The sequence below is a fragment of the Rhipicephalus microplus genome, chromosome 6 (assembly GCF_043290135.1).
Source record: "Rhipicephalus microplus isolate Deutch F79 chromosome 6, USDA_Rmic, whole genome shotgun sequence".
NCBI classification, from domain to species: Eukaryota; Metazoa; Arthropoda; class Arachnida; order Ixodida; family Ixodidae; genus Rhipicephalus; species Rhipicephalus microplus.
The window spans coordinates 86,173,360-86,193,779 of NC_134705.1; the positions used below are offsets into that span (position 1 = coordinate 86,173,360).

The following is a 20,420-nucleotide window of genomic DNA, read 5'->3' on the forward strand; positions in this document are numbered from 1 at the left end:
GGACTGACAGCACAAAGACCATTTCATTCTCCGAAGCAGCCGTATTCGCTTAAACCAGTGTTTTGTTGAGTTATGCGAGGTTAGATTCAAAAGGGTTGGCTGCTAGCCTTACTGCATACAAAATTCTAATTTGTTGCCATTGCATTCACTACTGCTTCTCCTTGATGGCGAAACAGCGGCTTATCAAGTTATGATGTGTATATGTGACATTTCTGCTTAGGTCACAGAACATCATGTTGAGATGCTAATAATCTTCCATACCATGCAGTTACTGAAATGTGTGGATCATTGAGTGGTGTCTTCTTTTAAGTTGTGCTCACCATGTTGTGTGTATGATGTACACCTCTTTGCAGAGCATGTGAACACTGCTAGCTTTATTGAGAGTAAACAAAACTTTGTTTGAAAACAAAAGAGTGGATGCAATCCATTTGTTTTTATTTAGACATTTTGTTTGTACATTTCAAACAATAAAAAAAGCAAGACACAGACATTTCAAAGATTTTCTACATGCGGCTTGTGAAATCGAGCCAGTCTATTGATATACACCATCAAGCACTGCAAGATACCTCAGTCAAATATATCTTTTTCTTTGAAAGTTCGCTTTCTTTCAGAAGTTCAGCATTGCCCTCGAGGGGAAATACCTTCCGTTGAAAGGAGCAAAACTGTCCTTTGGGGAAGAACGACACGTGCTGCAAATATTTCTGAAAACTGCTGCAAGCCAACACACATGTTTTGCTTGCTCACGCTCATTCTGATGCGTAAAAATGTTTGTCAGTTAGGAAAGTTGGTTCTAGAAGGCTGAGTTCCTTCAAGAGACAAACATTGGCAAACCGACGTATCATCAGGACAACGTCACGGTCACGTGGGGACAGCGGCTCGGGCTGATGAGAGATTGTATCGAAAGACGAGAAACACATCTTCGAAGCACCATCAGTGTATTCACAATGCGGGCAGTTTCTCTAAACGAAACCAGCACCAGAACAAACAGCCTTACACCACTAAACAGGTTGGATCCACCTCAAGAACAAGCTCTCGCCTCTGGGTAGTGTAAGCGTGACTTGAAAGACATCGCCGTACTCTAGCTCGACCACACTACCTGTCAACTACACTGCTACATTGGCAGGCAGCCTTTTTTTTATGTTGCTCTGAAAGCCCATGTTTCTATCACTTTGTTGCTCAAAGTGTTTCACCACGAACACTGGTAGACTATTTCTCTCAGAAATGTCTTTTTTTTTAATGTTTTTTAGTTTCCTTTCTCCTATTGCTTTAGCACCTTTATTCATCAGCATCGCAATGTCTGTTGCTACAGTAATATGAATGCACTTGTTTGGCTTCAAAGTTTTTCACAACAAAATGTTACTCTTCTGCGCTGCAAATAAGTAGACGTTGAGAAAAAATTGACCTTGCGCACCCTAGCGTTACCAGTTTAATCCATGCCTTGATGGTGGAGCGTGTGATATCAAATTAATGTGCAGTGAGTTTATCTCCCACGAAGAGACCAAAACTATGATCCATTTTAAGTGAAGCTGTGGGAAAGAACTTGCCCAACTTGGAGCGGGAAATGCTGCGCTTTGGTAGCCATTGGAGTTTGCTTTACGACAAGCTTTGACGGCAGCGTCGATGCACTTTTGGGGAAATGCCGTCAGAGTAAGGTTTGCAGCTTCGTGGTGAAACACTTCGTGTGAAATTGCGTGCTGCTTCACAATACTTCAAAAGAACACACGAGAAAAACTTTGCTTGGTTCACTCTGAGGGTTACGGAGCACGAAAATTGGAGGGTTCTTCTTGGCACTGTAAATGAAAGACTGGGTTGCACAATTACGAGTGCTGAGGCTTCTACAATGCTGCCTCACAATTGTCAGGGTTTATATAGACTTTTACTATGTGTTTTGTAGTGGCACCATCTTGGGCCGCTAACACTACCATATTGTGTACCCATAACTGACAGGCAATGCACTAGACTCACATGCATAAGAACACTTGTTTCGTGACCCACAGTCATGACATACGAAACTGAGAAATCGGTTGTATAAAAGCCCAAGATGGCTGCACACGTCCATCTAAAGTAATGTTGTCTATATGACATCTATGAATGGGTGAGCGGCTCATCAGCTAAAAGGACCACTGTTTTGCAGCACTGCCCTGGAGCAATTGTCAATCTGTGCACGAAAAATACTGTAGGCTTACAAGTTAGCGAAACTGCTAAAGAGTTCTTAGTTTCCCGGTTTCAGTGGAAAAAATGAGTTTATAAAAAAGATATGTGGTGTAAATACTGGCGTAAGCATTGCACATCACCCATTTCCGTGGGATAAAATCGACGCAAAAGCCCACTTTACATTCCCCTATCGCAGCCAAGTTTGTCATCGCCTCATTGTGTGGAGGCTGTTTCTCTGTAGCTGGCATCGCTCTTTAATAATAGCTGTAAGCATCTCAATTCGAATGTAACGTGACTAACGTACACAATGAAAGCCCCGTCTATCACCCATCACCCATAATTTCACACAGGGTCACCAATCAAAACATTCTTCTCGACTGCGGTTCGGTATCGCGCAAATTGTCACCTCAAAGCACCAGGTGCGCATGTCGGCAGCGGATTAAGTGCTGTTCTCAGAATGACACCACTTCATCACTCCAAAATTTCTGCACATCTCAGGGCAGTAGTGAACGTACATTTAAGTGCTACGCAATGCTAGTGCCACTGTCGTGTGCACAAATGGCAACTTAAACGCTATGTCCTACACGATAATTGCGGTAATAAACGCACACATACTCTTCATCAACTGTAGAGCTACTTTGTCTCTTAACAGCACGCATAACGTGGTCACATAGCTATGCAATTACATTTCCTAAATTATGCATTAAATTTCACGCTTACCTGATCAAAACTGCAACAGGTCAGAGTCTAAACAGCAGTGTCATCATAGCATTCACAACAACACGCAAAGTTCAACAAGTTCAAGCACAAAGCATTTTTCGATGAAGCACATTTACAACATCATTTGTAAAGCAACAACAACACGTCCAGTATATGAACTCTTCAAAATTTACACCACCACCGCACAAATGCACGACAAAGTGAAACAGGAGCAACATACGAGCTGTATTTAGTACTCGAAGACAAAGAAGATTTGGAGGTTACCACCACACCATACTTGTTCTGCACACGGCATGCAACAGCACAAAGTTGCATACGCATGACGTATATTACGGAGCCACGAATTTGCCGATGGCACAAAGCAGATGCAACCAACGCTTGCTTTCACACTTTCGAAGTTTGCGCTGTACCTGCATACCACACAACATTGGGAGGTTTTGTGTGGTTTATATATATTTATACATATTGCTTTTTTTGGGGGGGCGGGGGCTTTGTGACCAGACAAACGAGTAAAGCATGTGCTTCTTGCAGAGCTTTGCATGCTTCACAACACACACTGATAGTCTCTACAATGACAGTTGCAACGTAGCGTTGCAAATTGATTGGGAACCCGCATACGTTATTGTACATATGTTAAGTCTTCAAAAACGATTGTGAAGGTTTTGATTTGGTACAGTCACGAATGCGACGTATGAGAAAGATTGTTCAACTGTTACGAAAGATTTTTTTTTTAAATCACGATTGTTGTCAGCACACGGGATCAGGGGGGAGCATGCATTAAAATAACAGCAATGTCTGTCTTTTGTCACTTTATTTAGGTTAATTAAGCAACAAAACAAGGAAATAGGGCTGACATTGTTGTCTTGATTGTTCAGATTCAGCATGCCTTTTTATGTTTTGCGATCACACTTGCTGATCGACTGACTCACAAAGTCTTAATGATTGCATGATTTCATCATTGTCAGCATGATTGGCTACCTAGTTCAGGAAAGCCTTTTCAGATTCGATTTTTTATACCCCTGTTACACAGGGAATTTAATGCCATTTGAAGCGAATGTAATTCCTTTGCAATGTAATTCCTTTGCAATGTCATTTGTTTGCCACTAATGCCATTTGATGAAAATGACACTTTCTGTCGAATGAGTTCTTGGGACATGCATTCAATTCTAGACTGAATGAGTAGTCTCGACACCAGGGACTTTTAGGGAGATTGCTGTTAACTTACGTATAGGTAACTTCTACAATTTGTAAATATCTTATTCCTTACTATGTAAACTTATTACTGGTTTGATGACATGATAGCAAGTGCGAAAGTTTCCAAAAGAAAGCTGACGCCGGCCGTGGTTTCGTTTGTGCTTTGTTGTCACTGTTACCTGTATCACCGACGATGATCGTCTGTCCGCACGTATTGTGGTGAGCAAGGTGGTAACTACCACACAAAATGGCTGCCACCGTCTCATTTTTGCAGCCAGGAAATTAATTGATGCGCCCCGCTTCATTTCACTGTACTCATGCCTGGCCACATCTTGGCAATGTTGGTTTTTGAGTGTGTCATGCAGCTGTAGCAAGTTGTGTAAAACGGCCGCGTTAACATTCTAGGAGCATTGTTTTGCCCATAAACATTATTTCTGTGGATGCGCACGGGTTACATGCAAATTTCAGTATATTTTAATTTCTCCCATAGTCGCGGCTCAGGAGGGCTAAGGTCATGATCATAATTTCAAAATTATACTTGTTTTCGTCATGTGACAACATGCAAGTAAAATGACATTAGGTCTGCTCAATGCCATTCGTTACCATGTGACAGGGGTATTACTTGGTACCTATTAGCAGCAGATGTCACCAAGCCCTCTCTGGCTTATGTATATATATATATATATATATATATATATATATATATATATATATATATATATATATAGTTTGTGTCATTGATTAAAAAGTTTGTTTGAACGATTGCCGACATTAGTTTGATTGTACATATGCCTCTTCTGGCACACCTTGAAGTCAAATTGTGCCAGCGTCAAGACGTTATATTAAGCACCATGCTTTGGCACCCTAGGTAATCAATGTTCCTTCAGGTTGAGAAAGTAGGAACGAAAGCGATTTGCACAACGCACATTACCTGAGTAGACTTGTCCACATTTAAAATGATTTGCACAAATGAAGGCGACGTAAATTCTATGCAGCCATTTGTCTAGCTATGAAACTGGGGAATAAAAGTTCGTCCTTTCATCCTTGTGCTACTTATTGTGCAGCTGCCTACTGATTGTACAAACATTGTCAGCCACGAGTGAGTTTACCAACAAATAAAATGTTCTGTGCGCAATTTCTCTGAATTTTATCATCATATAGAATCAATACCGAAACAGGTATTTCACGCCTGGTAAATTCATCTCTAGGCTTTTTACGCATTATATGTGTCGTTGTTGTAAATACAAGTGAAAGACAACTCTCAAGTGAACGGGTGGAATGCAATAACATTTCACAGCAAATGGGCTGCTGTGTTCACAATCCTTTGTAGCATGCATATTGCAATGCTGCCTTTGACATTTTCTTGCTTTTCACTGAGAGGATCAACTACTAAAGACCATCGCAGGTTCCTGGGTTGAAAGACACTAATACAAGAACAACACAACACCTAGCTCAACATACACGAACATGCACGCTCATTTTCCAGTCCACAAGCCGTTCAATCTTCAAGACAAAAAAAAAAACTAAAGCACTGGGCAACAGTAAACAAGACCCTTAGAATCTATAATTCATCACTGAGCTGAAATAAAAAGCACATTTGACTGAAATCAACAAGCACATATGAATAGTACCACTATGTATGTATATATATATATATCTATATAACACTTACATTATGGGTGTTCAAAATCTTTTTCACACAAGGCAATACATACGAGGTTCAACAGCTCTAACACGCGGTGGGCGTGCCTTCTGGAAGCATGTTTGGTAGGTTGGGTTAGATCCCAAAGAAGAGTGAAAGACTTTGTTGTGGCTCGGGAGACAAAAATCACGGTTTCACGATGACATTGCACGAACATTGTGAGATAAATTTTCTCTTCAAAAGCAGCAGCTCGAACCTATATGGGCACAAGGTTTAAAAAATGAAAGAGGCTTTTGGAAAAGACCATCTTTACATTATTCTTTTTAACTATTGCTCTCACAGCCGGCCATTTGATAGTACATAGGTAGTAAGTTGTACATTTTTTCATCGAACCTTCAAGTACGACTGTTACTTTATGCACAAAAGCATTTGGCTGGAAGTACGTGTAATAAATGTATGGCCTAAATGTATCGCTGTGTGTTAGTGGCTTTTTGTACAGGCACATTGTGTAGTTTTGCTCTGTACCAGCCCATCAATTCCAATTTTCCTCCCTGTCTCTCTTACTCTTTTCAGAGTAGCAGGCTAGAGCAAACGAGCTCAGACTGGCCTATCTGCCTTCTAATAAATTATCTCCCTCTGTAACAGCCAACAAATTTTTCGAATGATCACTGGTACTAACTTCATTGAATCTTAAGAAGTGGGGAGCTTGTTTAACTATACGCTTCGTCACTCTTTTACGTTCACCAATGCGTGGCATGGTCTCACAACAGCCCTTTGGCATCCTTATGCTTATCGCATAGAATGCCAAAGGTTATGAGAGAAACATTTGTTTTCAACGAGACAGGATGTACCATTGACTTTGTACCTTTTTCCTATGCACCCTTTCAAAGCACTGACCTACAGTGCTGTGTACCTCTGGTACGCACCACTGGCTCATTGCAACATTCAGATACAATCTGGCAAGTCCCAATAGATTGTGGCAGTTTGTATTGAGCGCTCACTGTACAGGCAAGTCCCACACTTGGCATTCAAAGGACAACAATCAACGCATGGCTGCACCTACAGGCCTTCCTGAGTGAACACAGCTTTTAGACAAGCACTCCATTTAATGAAGCTGCAGGTAATCGTGTAAACCTCCACTGGATCACTTTATGCGGCTTTCTGAAGAGCGTGCGTACGAGCGCATCATGAACTGAGGTTTCTCTCGTCTGCTATCTGAATTGAGTATATTATAGCGACATACTGAATCGGTGTTCCCAAAGTTACAGCAATGTCAGAGCATAGATGTTCCATCAACACGAGTTCTTACAGACATGGTACTCACGCTTCTTGGTCATTGGACTAGGACAGCGCACCTCGGAAGTGCGCCTTCTCGTCTTGGCACTCGGCAAACTTTGCCAGTGCAGAGACTGCGGTCCTTGCCTTGTGCTAAATGTCACTTCAATCCTCGCTACTGAATAATCCGGAATGCTAGACGGCCAATGTCTGCATGATTTCCCTGAAGCGATGTAATGAAGGAGCTTGTTGTGTAAAAACATGTCTATCTTGTAGCATTGATGCGTACCACTGGCTATCTCTACTGTGATCACTTTCACATCATTTACTTCCACAGCTACAACATGATGCCACGGCAGAGAGCAGGCAATCGTCTAAAATAAATTAGAACAATGTGTCCCTCCTTTTGTGTCTCTGCATTGTTTCGTAGTTATCTTGACTTTAGGGCTTTCTGTTTAGGGCAGCCTAATTATATTGCTAATCATCTTGAATGCACCTCACACTCTAAGGAAAAGCATATTTGGGATGTCTTTTCCTCACACAGCAGTAATCGTGGTATGGTTCGCTTGTACATTCTCACTCGAAAACTCGGTGCTCACCATTCTCTTGCAGGAATGTCGTGTCACGCTGACAGCGAACACGTTGCACATGACCCAGTTGTACTTGTGCCGGTGATAATGTCAGGAAGTGCATGTGAGCTCATCATTGTTGTGGGCGTACTTTAAGTACACTGCAAAACAAATGCATCTCACTGCATGTCTATTTTCAAGTGCAAGGTGCAACAATGACAACAAACAAAAGAAAGAGTCACCGCACACGCGAAGTGCCAAATGACTCCCCTTTTAGCCCGTTGTCAATGTGGCACTTTGCACCTTAAAATATGCTTGACCAATGCACCCAGTCCCATACACCTCTGCCAATGTTCCCGTTGATCACAATTATTGTTGTGTCACAGAAAGACTCCTTGAATACGACCTTTCTCAAAGTGTATATGATGTTATTACTTAACTTTACATTACTCCTGGAAATGTGCCAGTTATCACCTTGAAACAGCAATGCACTAACCACGAAACAGTACGTATATGCTACACAAAAACTGACGTTTGGGTAAGTTGGATTTGGTTGCGCATTTTGAAATGGGCAGCGCGAATAAAGTCTTATAATGAAGTTAGTTTGAGACAGCACTGTGCAATGTGTATTACTTCTATCTTTTGTCCTTGCCTTCGCACTGCCCATTTCAAAATGCATGGCATATGCTACGAACACCTGAAGTCAGAATATCTCAGTCTTTACGACCGAACGATGGCAGAGTGTTTCAAATTAAACTGGACTTCCCACACGCAGTTGAGACTTCCTAAAGACTAATGCTATCCATGACTGAAAGACACAACCTTTGCTCTTAGTGGCTTATGCACAGCAGCTGATGCAAGCACCATGTATCAATGCCACAGAACAATATAAATTACTGGAAGTCAAGCACACAACTTTGATGAGGCTCCCAAGAGAGTTAATTAGTTCTAAGGACACCGTCTCGCAGTCACGGGAGTCGGCTAACAGCTTCATGAACTACGTAAGCAACATGACTAAATGTTGTACAGTGTGGTCGAATGTGACAGTACGCTTAATCGACTACCCCCTGTTTCTTTTTAAATCACGAGTTCAGCCAATGTTTCTTAAAGCCTAATGCAGAGCGAATCTTCAGATGAAGAACTTTATATTAATTCTTGTTGAATGAAAAATGATATGGTGCTTGAGCACGTGCACTGTTCTTTATAAAAACAGAGTGTACATAAACACAGGGCACAGACAGAGATCAGGTCCTGATCACTTTCTGTCCCATGTGTTCATGTGTGCTCTGTTTTGTGAACAGGGATGAATAACCAACACGCCCAAACCTTCTACCTTCTGAACTCACACTGAACAGCATTTAAGGTGGGTTTTCCTTCTTGAACAGTTAGCATGCTATGAAGACAATGATGAGAACAAAGTTGCACGACAGGGCATTCGTTAAAGCTTACAGTGCAGCTCTTGCTTATATCTCGTCTGTACTCACATCTTTCTGGCTACCTTAATTGGTTCTTAGAGCTACGGTTAAATACAAACATATCACCACAGTTTCAGTGCTGTAGCTATATTGCTTGTCACAGAGCATGTCAGTTTTGAATGATAAAAATATACTTTCAAACTTCCTCATCAATAAACATCAACATTCCTTTTCTGCTAGAATTTCCACTTGCTTAATTTTGTTGACCATCATTGTGTTCTTTTCTTTTTTTATTTTTTATATTTTGATGGTTGCTGTGCACTATATGCTCTTGGACAAAAAGCTAAAACATTACATCACAGTATTGAATGACTTCTTTGTTTGAAGTGCATCAAGCACTATAGCCTGATTAAGCCACACTTTTAATGCTCTTAATTGTGCCACATTGTTTTGTTACTAATTTCTGCTATGTATTATAAAGTAGCGATACATGTGGCATACAGCTTTTGATGTAGGTTACACCTGATTATTGCAACCACACAAACAATGGTGCATTTTCTGGATGTATAAATGACATTGCTTTTCTTACTTTCGTCGTACTCAAATATAAGTTCAACAACTTCATCTGCTGTTGGCAGCCCAGTTCCTGTAGGCATAACTTTATCATAATGAAGGTGGCAACTGTGTATCCCATACACATACTTCATACCGGTGATACAGATGTGGCCTAGATATCAGGTGCTCCTGTCCTGAATGTCAAGCATGGTTCCAGCAGTATTTCGTCATCCCCAAACATAACCCAGTGCAGTGCCCAGCAATGGCCGCAAATGCTCATCATTGTCCACCTGGCATTGCCCTGCTTTGCTCTATGCCACCCACAATTAGCCCAGCTTTGAAGTGTATATTTGTGTGTTTGTATTCGGTACCAAGAATCACTTCCTGCGACCGGGCCAACTAGAACAGCCTGCCACTGTAGACGCCTTTGGAGATGTTGCGAAGTGGCTGTGTCTCATTCGATGCACATGGGTGGGTTCACGTATCCCAGCAGGTTGAACTCAACCGCACTGCAGATGATGAGGAAGATAACATACACCACCAGGAGAAACACGCCCAGCTTCTTGGTCAGCAGCCAGTGACTCCGGTGGATGGTGTAGATCTGCGCAGCAGTCGTCATGTTCGCATTACTTTTTTTAATTTCTTTCACGTTTGTTTCTTCATAGTTTTCAGCTTCACCATCATTTCTTTCTCAAAAGTTAGGAACTACTCCAGCTGTACTAGTAGATACATAGAATCAAACATTGTTCTAATTTAATGGAACTGTGAGGTTTGCAAGTGTATTCAACCTTTCACAAGAGTTATACACACAGGCACAGACATGACATGGGTTGCAAGATAACGAAAGACCTGCCCACAAAAAATGCCGGCGACACCTGCATCATTTTCCCTTCAGAGGCCTTACTGATAAAAAATATTAGTTTTCTGGAAAAGGAGAATATCTTTGATGCTGTTGCAGCACCAGGATATAACGATAATTGGTTCTAATTTTCTGCCTTTCTCAATATCGTTGTAAGTGTATCGCACTGCATCTGCTGTTGATGCCAGGGCTTGACCTATGTAAATAGTCTGCTATAATCGGGAGGAAATTGAACTCACTGTGATGATTATGGTAAGGAATAGCAAGACGACTGACCACACCAGGCCCCCACTGTTGATGTAAGCCTGCACAGGAAGTTTTGCAAAGTTTAGTTCACCAATTTCACAGGTGCATGAACACATGTGGCATTGCCGGACATGTTGGCACAGAACTTACAAGTGAACCAGGCTCCACCATCCCCGTCTGGATCAGCCATGGCAGTGCTAAACCTATTAGAATGTCGAAGACATTGCTTCCAATACTGTTAGCTATAGCCATGTTCCCTTGACCTGGAAAAAAGAAAAAGACGAATAAAAGGCAGTTACCCATTACGACCAAGTATAGCTGATTCATAGACAGATCAATTTAAATGGTATTGACATCAGCCTTATGAAAGGAAAAAAAAAAACTTTTATGATATGTGACGTACTTAAAAATTGTGTTTGTTTTAGTGTTGTGCACAGCATTTGTCCTTAGCAGAGGTGTAGGCAGGTGGGAGGCGGGCTTTGGAAGAACTATACATGTACAGGCATGAGCATAAGTGTGCAGACCACAAGATCGCATGGCTGAAGTCATCGATGCGCTATCTGGCAATGAGAGGGCTGCTGGGGTGCGCATGCACACCACGTCGTATCAGTTGGCGTCTCACGTCGCTCTGTCCAACAAGCTCGTAGCCAAAACGACAACTGGGTGTCGCTGTTGTGGCTCCAACAAACTTGTGCAGTTATTTTTCTTTTTTGACCTAGCGGCTGCAACACCGCCGGTTCCAACGCCGGGCTCGCAAAATGTAGCCTAATCCAGCGTAGCCAGCCTCCCAAAACCTAATAAAGCCAAACACATAAAATTAAGTTTTCTCAGCTCAGCTTTTCTTTGTTGCGTTAGGCCAAGTTGAACTTAAATGAGTCTATAGTTATGATGAAAGAAGCACAATAAGTATGAAGACATAATTAAAGTTAGTTTTGGGGCTCATTAGAATCTTAACTTAGTGATTAGACTCGGTGATTATATAGTAATTAGTATCTTCCTCAGCTTGGACACTTTGAGCTAACAAAAATTGAACCAATTACTTTATTGCATTTCATAAGACATTGTTTTATTACACCTAAATGTAATCAGACTAGTTTGACGATGTCATGATCAACCACAATAAGATTTTTATATGGTTACCTTGGTGCTGCCTTAGCTTAGTTATGCATAATTATAGTCTAATTATACCATGTGAAACTCCAGCGTGTTTCTAGTGTCATATGCATAGTTATAGCCTAATTATACCACATGAAACTCCAGTTTGTTTCGTGTGTGATTGGATATCACACTAATTAATATACCTTAACTGGTATGTGTCCTAACTAACAGTATTTAGACATAAATTAGCTTCACAGGTATACTGTCCATTATAAGTAATTAGTATTTTCCAGGGTTTGGCGCTTCTAGGCATATGGTGAAGCCGACTTGGATGAATTGGCCACTGTAAGGTTCGCCTTGTGTGGGCTGGTTTTACTCGGCTAAATGAAATGATAGAATGATTAACTATACATCGATTTGGCTGTACGTCTACTTTTCTCGACCAATCTGGGCGCATCGAATCTTTATTACATAAAAAAGTCACAGCTTCGCCGCAAAGGTGAACCAATGAACGTGATAGCAACAATTTGAAAGGTCACGCGCAGAATGGAAAGCAGATCGAGACGTGCCCCGCGTTTCTCGCGCACAAATTACGCACGAAACGTACTCACAGGTACGGATGCATGCGAATAAGCGTCTCATTTGTTACTTCGCCGAGTCTGAAAAGCGTGCGCCTTTCGCGAACGGAGACTGCAATGGTTGCAGTGACCTTTGTGCGCCCGGTAACTATAGCAGAATCGTTCTACGTAAAGCCCGTGGCCAGCCAAGGCATACGATCCTGCCCTCCTCGCCACCGCGAGATATGGGCGCGAGAGGGAGCGTCGCTCCTCTTCTCTAAGTTCAGTTCAGTTCAGGCTGTCAAGGTGGATGGACGTGTTTTTTGAGCGCTCCGGATCGACTGCGCAGATAAGTGTTTTTGCATGTTTTGAGCTTGTCTTTATAATTATAAGGCAGTGGTTGAAATCTTCGTAGTACTTATTTTGTGGTACGGCTTTTTCGGGGGCCAGACACCAGGTATTTATTAGTTAGTGCGGGTGTGTGTGTTTGAAATTTTTTGTTGTTTTTTTTGCCACCCCGTGGGGGAGGTGCGCGTACATTGAACACGCAAATTTTTGTAGTAGAGCTTAGAATTTTTTTTTTCGAAGTGCAGGGTTCGAGTTTAGTAATTATTGAGTATAGGGACAATTGGTGTCAGAAAGGTATGGTTAAAAAGACTGTAAAGTGTTCAGGATGTGGAGTGGGTTTGAAAGTGGACCCAAGCGTAGAAGCGGATGGAGAAGAGGCTGACGCGAATTGTAGGCAATGTGAGGTCAAGGAAAAAATGGAGAAAATGATGGTTGCCCAGAGTGAACTGCTGAGGAGAATCGCCGAGCTCGAGACTGCGGTGGCGACAGAGCAAGAGAAAACGAAGGCAATGGGATAAAGACTGAAGTCCGCCGAGGAAGCGCTAGTGAAGCTGAACAAAGAAGCGACCTACCGAGAGAACAGTAGGGAACCGGCAACCAGAACGGTGGAGGAGGAGAAGCAAGCAAGTTTGGAAAAAACAGGTTTAGCCGGTTCAACTGTCGCAAGGCCCAGCTTCAGCGAGGTAGTGGTGGGGCAGGAAGGGAACAAAGCAGCCGGCGTCACAGGTGCAAGTAGCCCCCAGGTGCAGAACGCTCCAGCTGAAAAGTCACAGCATGTGATAATAGCCGGGGACTCGAATTTAAATCGATGCACAGAAGCCATCAAAGAGAGGGTAAGAGGTGACAAGAGGGTTGCGGTAGGGGCGTTCCCAGGACGCAAACTGGAAGCAGTCATGAGGCAAGCGAGCGCAAAGCTCAAAACGACAGCTGATAGACGAAACCTCGTGATAATTTCAGGCGGTTTAAACGATGTCCTCAATGAAGATGCAGAAGGACTAGCAGCCACACTGGCGAAAGGCGTCGATGACATGCGCGCCACTTCTCCTAAGGTACAGGTAGTTATATGCACGATACCGGAGGTACCGGTGCGTGATAGCAACCTGCAAAGAGCAGTGGTCAACGCAAACCAAGAGATATGGTGGATGAGTCGAGAGAAAGGCTTTGAGGTGGTGGAAATAAACAGAGAGGTGCATAGGTGGGGGGGTTTTCAACGAGACAGAATTCACTTCGATGGGCGGCTAGGTCATGAGGTGGGTTGGCGACTTGCAGGACGCGCAGTAGCTTTTTTGGGGGGCAAGCGAGCCCTTCGGGGTGCAGGATAGCTAGTAACGAGGAAAACAACCAGGGAGACTCTTCGACAGGTGGTATGGACAGATACGATTCCAAAGTGGCACCAATATCTAAGATAGGTAGAGCCCGGGGCATAAATAGACGTAGCCACGAGCGCCGAGCCAATTCAGACATAGGGTATATTAACATGCAGGGTGGTAGGAACAGGCTGAAGTGGGAAGAGATAGAAGAACAGCTAAGGGAAGAGAGGCCGATGGTATACGGTTTTGTAGAAACACATCTCAGGGACATGGAACAACCTCCGAACAATCCGGACTACGCGTGGGAATATTGTAATAGAACAGAAGGCAGCAGAAAGGGGGGTGGTATTGGGGCATTCATTCATAAAAGTACACCCTGGCAAAGGGTCAAGCAGGAGTGCAAGGAACATTTATGGCTAAAAGGGAAAGTGGCAGGTCAAATGACACTCCTTGGTTTCGTGTACTTGTGGACGGGAGCAAAGGCCAGAGAGGAAAACCAGGCAATGGTAGAGTGTATATCAAAGGACATTCAGGAGTTAGGAAGAGAGTGCGAGATAATTATACTAGGAGACATGAATGCGCACATGGAAGATATAGATGGGTATACCGACCCGACAGGCAAAATGATCATGGATATGTGTGAAAGGCTTGATTTGATCATTTGCAACAGTACTGAGAAGTGTGAAGGGCAAATAACATGGGAGGTAGGAAGGCTTCAGTCGACGATAGATTATGCACTGATGTCACATAGGATGTATGATAAGCTCAGGGGAATGCACATAGATGAAGGTGGCTCCAGAAGTCTGGGTAGCGATCACAAACGTATCAAGCTAAGTTTTGGAAGAGCAGTGAAAGTGGGAAGGAGACAAGATGAGCAACTACAGGAAAATTTTTATTCAGAAAGGCAAATTGAAATAGCCACTAAACAAATTGAGAAAGTAATCACGGAGGATAATAAGACAGTGTGGACATACACGAATCTAATTAGACTCTTTGAGCTAGAGCTTGCTAAGAGGCGTGACAAATCACCCCGGAAAAGAAGACACAAACCCAAAAGTTGGTGGGATGAGGAAGTTAAGAGAGCCATAGCAAAACGTCAGGAAGCCTCTAGGGAACACAGACATGCTAAGCAGCGGGGTGAACCGACAGATGATGTTGAAAGAAAATGGGCAACCTTTCTAAGCTGTAGAAGGGATGCATCCCTTCTGATCAATGAAAAGATTAGAAGGAAGGGAGCTCAGTGGCTGGCAGAAGTACATAAAAAGATATAAAGGCAGCTGCGAAATTTTGGAACCATCTAAACTCCCTAAGAAATGAGACGAGCCTAGAGCAGAGTTTTATAACTACAGCCCAAGGTGCTAGGCTAGAAGGGGACGAAGCTATTGAATATATAAGAACAAGGGTGACAGAAAAATTTCAACAAAGAAGTACTTTATGCACCACAATAGACAAGGACGAATCAAGTGGTGCAATGGCTCCATTTTCACAACAAGAGTGGGAAAGGGCTGAGAAAAGGGTTCCTGGTAGTACATCAACAGGCCCAGATGGCATTCCAATTAGGCTGATAAAGACATTAGGTCCAAAGTCTAAGCAGGCTTTGAGAGAGGCAGTGAGCAAAATAATAATCGATGGTGAAGTTCCCAATGCATTGGGAACTTAGCAGGATGAGCATGATCTATAAAGGAAAGAAGGACAAAGCTGACATAAACAACTATCGTCCCATAGCAGTGACATCAGTGCTCTACAGGCTGGCGATGCAAATTATAAAGGAAAGACTGCAGGCGTGGATAGAGGATGAGGGGGTGCTGGGGGAACTGCAGAATGGGTTTCGGAAACACAGGAGGTTGGAAGACAATCTGTTCTCACTAACGCAGTGCATCGAAATAGCAGAAAAGGAACACAGGCCCCTGTGGCTAGCATTTTTGGATATCAAGGGAGCGTACGATAGCGTGGTTCAAGAGGAATTGTGGGGAATACTGGACACACTAGGCGTGGAACATGTAGTCACTAATCTTTTAAAGGGTATCTATAAAGGTAACAAGGTAGTTATAAAGTGGGAAAAACAGGTATCCAAGCCTGCAGAGGTAAACGGGGGCATTCATGATGTACCTACAAGGATTAGAGGCAAAATTAGAGGGAAGTGGACTGGGCTTTAACCTCTCTTTAGTCAAACAAGAAAAACTTATTGATCAGGCACTACCAGCATTAATGTACGCAGATGATATAGTGCTAATGGCCAACAACAAGGAAGATTTGCAGAGATTGATGGACATCTGCGGTAATGAGGGAGATAGGTTAGATTTTAGATTCAGTAAGGAAAAATCAGCAGTCATGATTTTCAATGACAACGAAGGTAGTGAGCTTAGAATACAGGAGGTCACGCTAGAGATAACAGATAAATACAAATATCTGGGAGTATGGATAAGCAATGGGACCGAGTATCTGAGGGAACACGAAATATACGTGACGACTAAAGGTAACAGGAATGCAGCAGTCATGAAAAATAGGGCACTGTGGAATTACAATAGGTATGATGTTGTGAGAGGAATATGGAAAGGGGTCATGGTTCCTGGGCTGACGTTCGGCAATGCGGTCTTGTGCATGAGATCAGAAGTTCAAGCAAGATTAGAAATTAAGCAACGTGGAATAGGTAGGCTTGCTTTAGGAGCTCACGGGAATACACCAAATCAGGGAGTACAAGGTGATATGGGATGGACATCATTTGAGGGCAGGGAAGCTAGCAGCAAGATAAAATTTGAGAAACGATTGAGAGAAATGGGAGAAGAGCGTTGGGCTAGGAAGGTTTTCAGCTACTTGTACATGAAGAATGTCGATACAAAATGGAGGAAGTGAACCAGGAAGTTGACTGGTAAATACTTAGAATACAGCAGGTGGCCAAACCAAAAAGAACTATCGGTTAAGAAGAAAGTGAAGGAAACGGAGACTGACATGTGGAGAATGGGCATGATTAAGAAGTCCGCACTAGAGATCTATCGAACTTTTAAGCAGGAAATTGCCAAGGAAAGGATCTATGATAATACTCGGGGTAGTTCTCTACTGTTTGAGGCCAGGACGGGAGTACTGCGAACCAAGACATATCGGGCCAAATACGAAGGGGTAGACACAGTATGCAGTGCGTGTGGAGAGGAAGAAGAAACTGCCGAACACTTGATAATGTTCTGTAAAGGGCTTCACCCTATAGTTCAGAATGATGGCGCAGAGTTTTTCAAAGCACTGGGGTTTAGGGACCGGGAGGGCAAAATAAACTTTAAGCGGGTAAACTTAACCAGAAGGAGGTTATCTGATTGGTGGCTAAAGTCAAGGCACGAGTGAAAATTAAACTCTTCACTGCAAAGTACGAATCCTCAAACTCACTTTTTAAGGAAAAAAATATATATATAGTTCTTGGTTCATTAGGTATTACGGCTTGGTGGCGCAAACTACCGCCCGATATAAAGGGTACAGCCATATCCATCCATCCATCCATCCTAAGCCGGGCAAAGTAGGCGCATGTACGCGTAGGAGATTAGAGCGGGCGCAATGTGGCGACGTGCGCTCATTGCGCCATCTTTTTGGCAATGCCGAAAACACAGCAGTGGTAAGTGGTAGATATAAATAGCTTGCTGTTTGAACGGTGGTGAAGAACGTTCTTCGGCGGGCGTCGCTCAGTAGTTAACGCCTCGCTTTCACGGCACAGGGATCCCACGTTCGATTACGCGCGCCGAGGAGCTTTTTTCTGGGTGTTTTTTTTTTCTTGCGTTTTTATATATATAGATACATATACATATGCGGTGCATGACATCCAGCAGAGAGCTTCCATATAATTGCTATCGCAATAAAACAGCAATCTGGACTGGGCTTTTACACCCGACTTGGCGATACCGCGCTCAACTAGGATGGATTAGGTTTGACTACACTTACAATCACTCAACTTGGCTCATTTAGGTTCAACTTGGCCTAACGCGACAAAAGGCAAACTGTGCTGAGAAAATTTTATTTTGTCTGCTTGGCTTCATCGGGTTTCGCGAGGCTGGCTACGCTTATGAATTGACCGGCATAAATTACTACGCGATCCCGGTACTTGAACTGGCACCGTCGCATCTACTTCTTAAAAAAAAAAAAAAAAACGGCACAAATTCGATGGAGCAAAGACAGTGACACCCAGGTGGCGTTTTGGCTATTGGTGTTTGGTGTGGCTCGTCGGAGAGAGTGACGTGAGAGGCCAATTGATAAAACAGGACGCTTATATATGCGCTCCGCAGCAGGCGTCTCGTCGCCAGATAGCGCGTCGATGCTTTCGGTCATGCGATCCCGCGTGCTCACGCCTGTACATTGACAGAGTCACACCAAAATTAATATAACTCTGTGACTGTAATGAAAGCTTGGAAGCTTGAGTTACGTAAGGTTTATTCCAGAAGTATATACTATATGCATCTAGAACCAATTGCAGTCAGTTATCGAGGCTGCAAGGTACACGACCCCATCTGTTGATGAAAGAGCATTTTTGAGTTAGTCAATCACCAACCAGTTAGCTTCATTGGAGGCGTAAGGGACACTTGTAAGTAGCATACATCAGCCTGAAGTTCTTTGTATTCTGGGCCTATGATTAAGTTTCCGAAACTTGTTTAATTAGGGACCTTAATGTAACAGTCTTCATAGTGACGCCCGTAGCCAGAAATTTTTTTATGAGCTAGGGGGGGGGGGGGGGGGGGGCGAAGGCGCTTGCATATGTGAAATGCCACCCTTCAAGCGCTTTGTGAAAAACATGTCGATGCCCGCCAGATCATTCTCGTGATTCTCAGGGAAATAGAGAATCTCAACAAAGCCCAATACTCGACTTGTAAACATAACGCTACAAGCAACTTCCGCACGAAATCTAAACGTGAGTGAGCGAGATCTTTATCAACTCTATCAAGAAAGGACATCACTTGTACCAAAATCTCTATGCAACGACGATAGTTATAGCGCGAGAACAAAACGACGACACAGAGACAAGAAGGACACGAAAGACACGAGCGCTACGTGTAAAACAACGCCTAAAACAAAACCGAAACTACGCAAAGTTTGTCGCAAGTTTTTGTGAGCCGAGCTCATCCAATCCAGTTAGTAACATTTGGTGCGTGAAAAAAAAAAGTTCGTCTTGCGTGTTTACATCGGTCCGACAGCTTCGCCTGAAGTTTGTTCAAGGCCGACAAGCTAAAAAGAAAGAACGGAAAGGAATCGCCCGGCTGTCCTGGTTTTGTTTGGCTACATCTGTGCGACAAGAGCAAGATCTGCGACAATGCAGAGAGAAACGCAACTCGGAGCGGCGGAGTCTGGCACGAAACCAGCGGAAGCTGCTCCCAAAGCAGGGAAAGGTACGCCGTGCCTCTCAAATGCAACGGATCTGTTCCTCTGTCGGTTCTCAGTAAACTCTTACCACTTCAAGGCCGGAAGCGGTCCTCTAGTTCTCGCTGATCTTCCGGCGTTGCCCCTGTGCCTCTCAAGCATGACGCACACGACTACTCGGCAAAAAACGCCCGCGGGTCACACGCAACCTCGAGGCGCCTGTCAAAATTAGTGTGTCCCCCTGCCAGGTGTCGCAGCAGATGTGGTCGGGATAAATACATCGATTACAAGGACGTTTCAGTCAAACGACAGCTAATCTGAACATTGTTTACTCGGTGGTCGCCTTCAAGTGTGAAAAATGACAGCTAGATCTCCATCAGCTCACATTTGTAATATACGGAAGGGTGCCAATCACGGTCTACAAATTAGATCGTGATCGGTGCTCGGTAGGGATCGAAAGCGCGTGTGTGAAACAACCGTCCGTATTTTGGTTTCGATCTTGGCTTACATATACAGGCATTCGAGAATTCTTCGAGCTGTATCGTGAGATTCCACCAAATAGTTAACACGAATAGCCTTTTTCTTTGTCAGTATATAGAATATTGGTAAAAACGTCCCGTCCATAGGCCATCTGCGGTGTTGCTTGTACCAAATGGCGCAACCTAGAAGAAATAAAATACAAGGCCCCAGCAGAAAACACGAGCTTCGAGCGAATAAGCGATCGCATGAGTATCACCAGGCGCCGATATCAAGTGTGCAAATCTTCTGAAAACAATAAATCAAGTGTCCACACTTTCTGCAAATAATGAACAGCTGCCCTGGAAATTTCTTGCAGTATGACATCAATAATTGCAGACATCAGCTGCTTTTGGAGACAGCTGACAGGTACGCCGATTGCATTCACCTAAAGTAATAAACAATAACAGGGCCTGCCCAAACAGTTCCTTAATCTGTATCTTAATCTGAGCACCCATTCTTTTTTTTACATTTTCTCCACTTCTAAATGCGGCCACCATGACCGGAAATCAAACAGGATTTCTCCTGCTTAGCAGTGCAATGCACAGAGCTCCCAAGCCACCATGGTTTTGTGAACATTTAATATTGCTCACCTAACCAGCATTGTTCCATGTGCCTGAAATCACACTCATGT

The 20,420-nt window shown here is 43.3% G+C and overlaps 1 protein-coding gene across 1 annotated transcript in view; it reads right to left on the bottom strand.

Moving 5' to 3' along the window:
* Window positions 1-414: 414 nt before the first annotated feature.
* The window catches only part of LOC119168564 (sodium/potassium/calcium exchanger 4-like), a 115,845-nt gene continuing 95,839 nt past the window's right edge, over window positions 415-20,420 (bottom strand). Inside the window, exons 15-17 of the mRNA XM_075866137.1 lie at window positions 10,780-10,892; window positions 10,623-10,688; window positions 415-10,125 (exon numbers count right to left, since the gene is read on the bottom strand). Of these exons, the coding sequence (XP_075722252.1) occupies window positions 9,979-10,125; window positions 10,623-10,688; window positions 10,780-10,892 (326 nt within the window). The 3' untranslated portion in view covers window positions 415-9,978. The remainder of the gene's footprint in view (window positions 10,126-10,622; window positions 10,689-10,779; window positions 10,893-20,420) is intronic.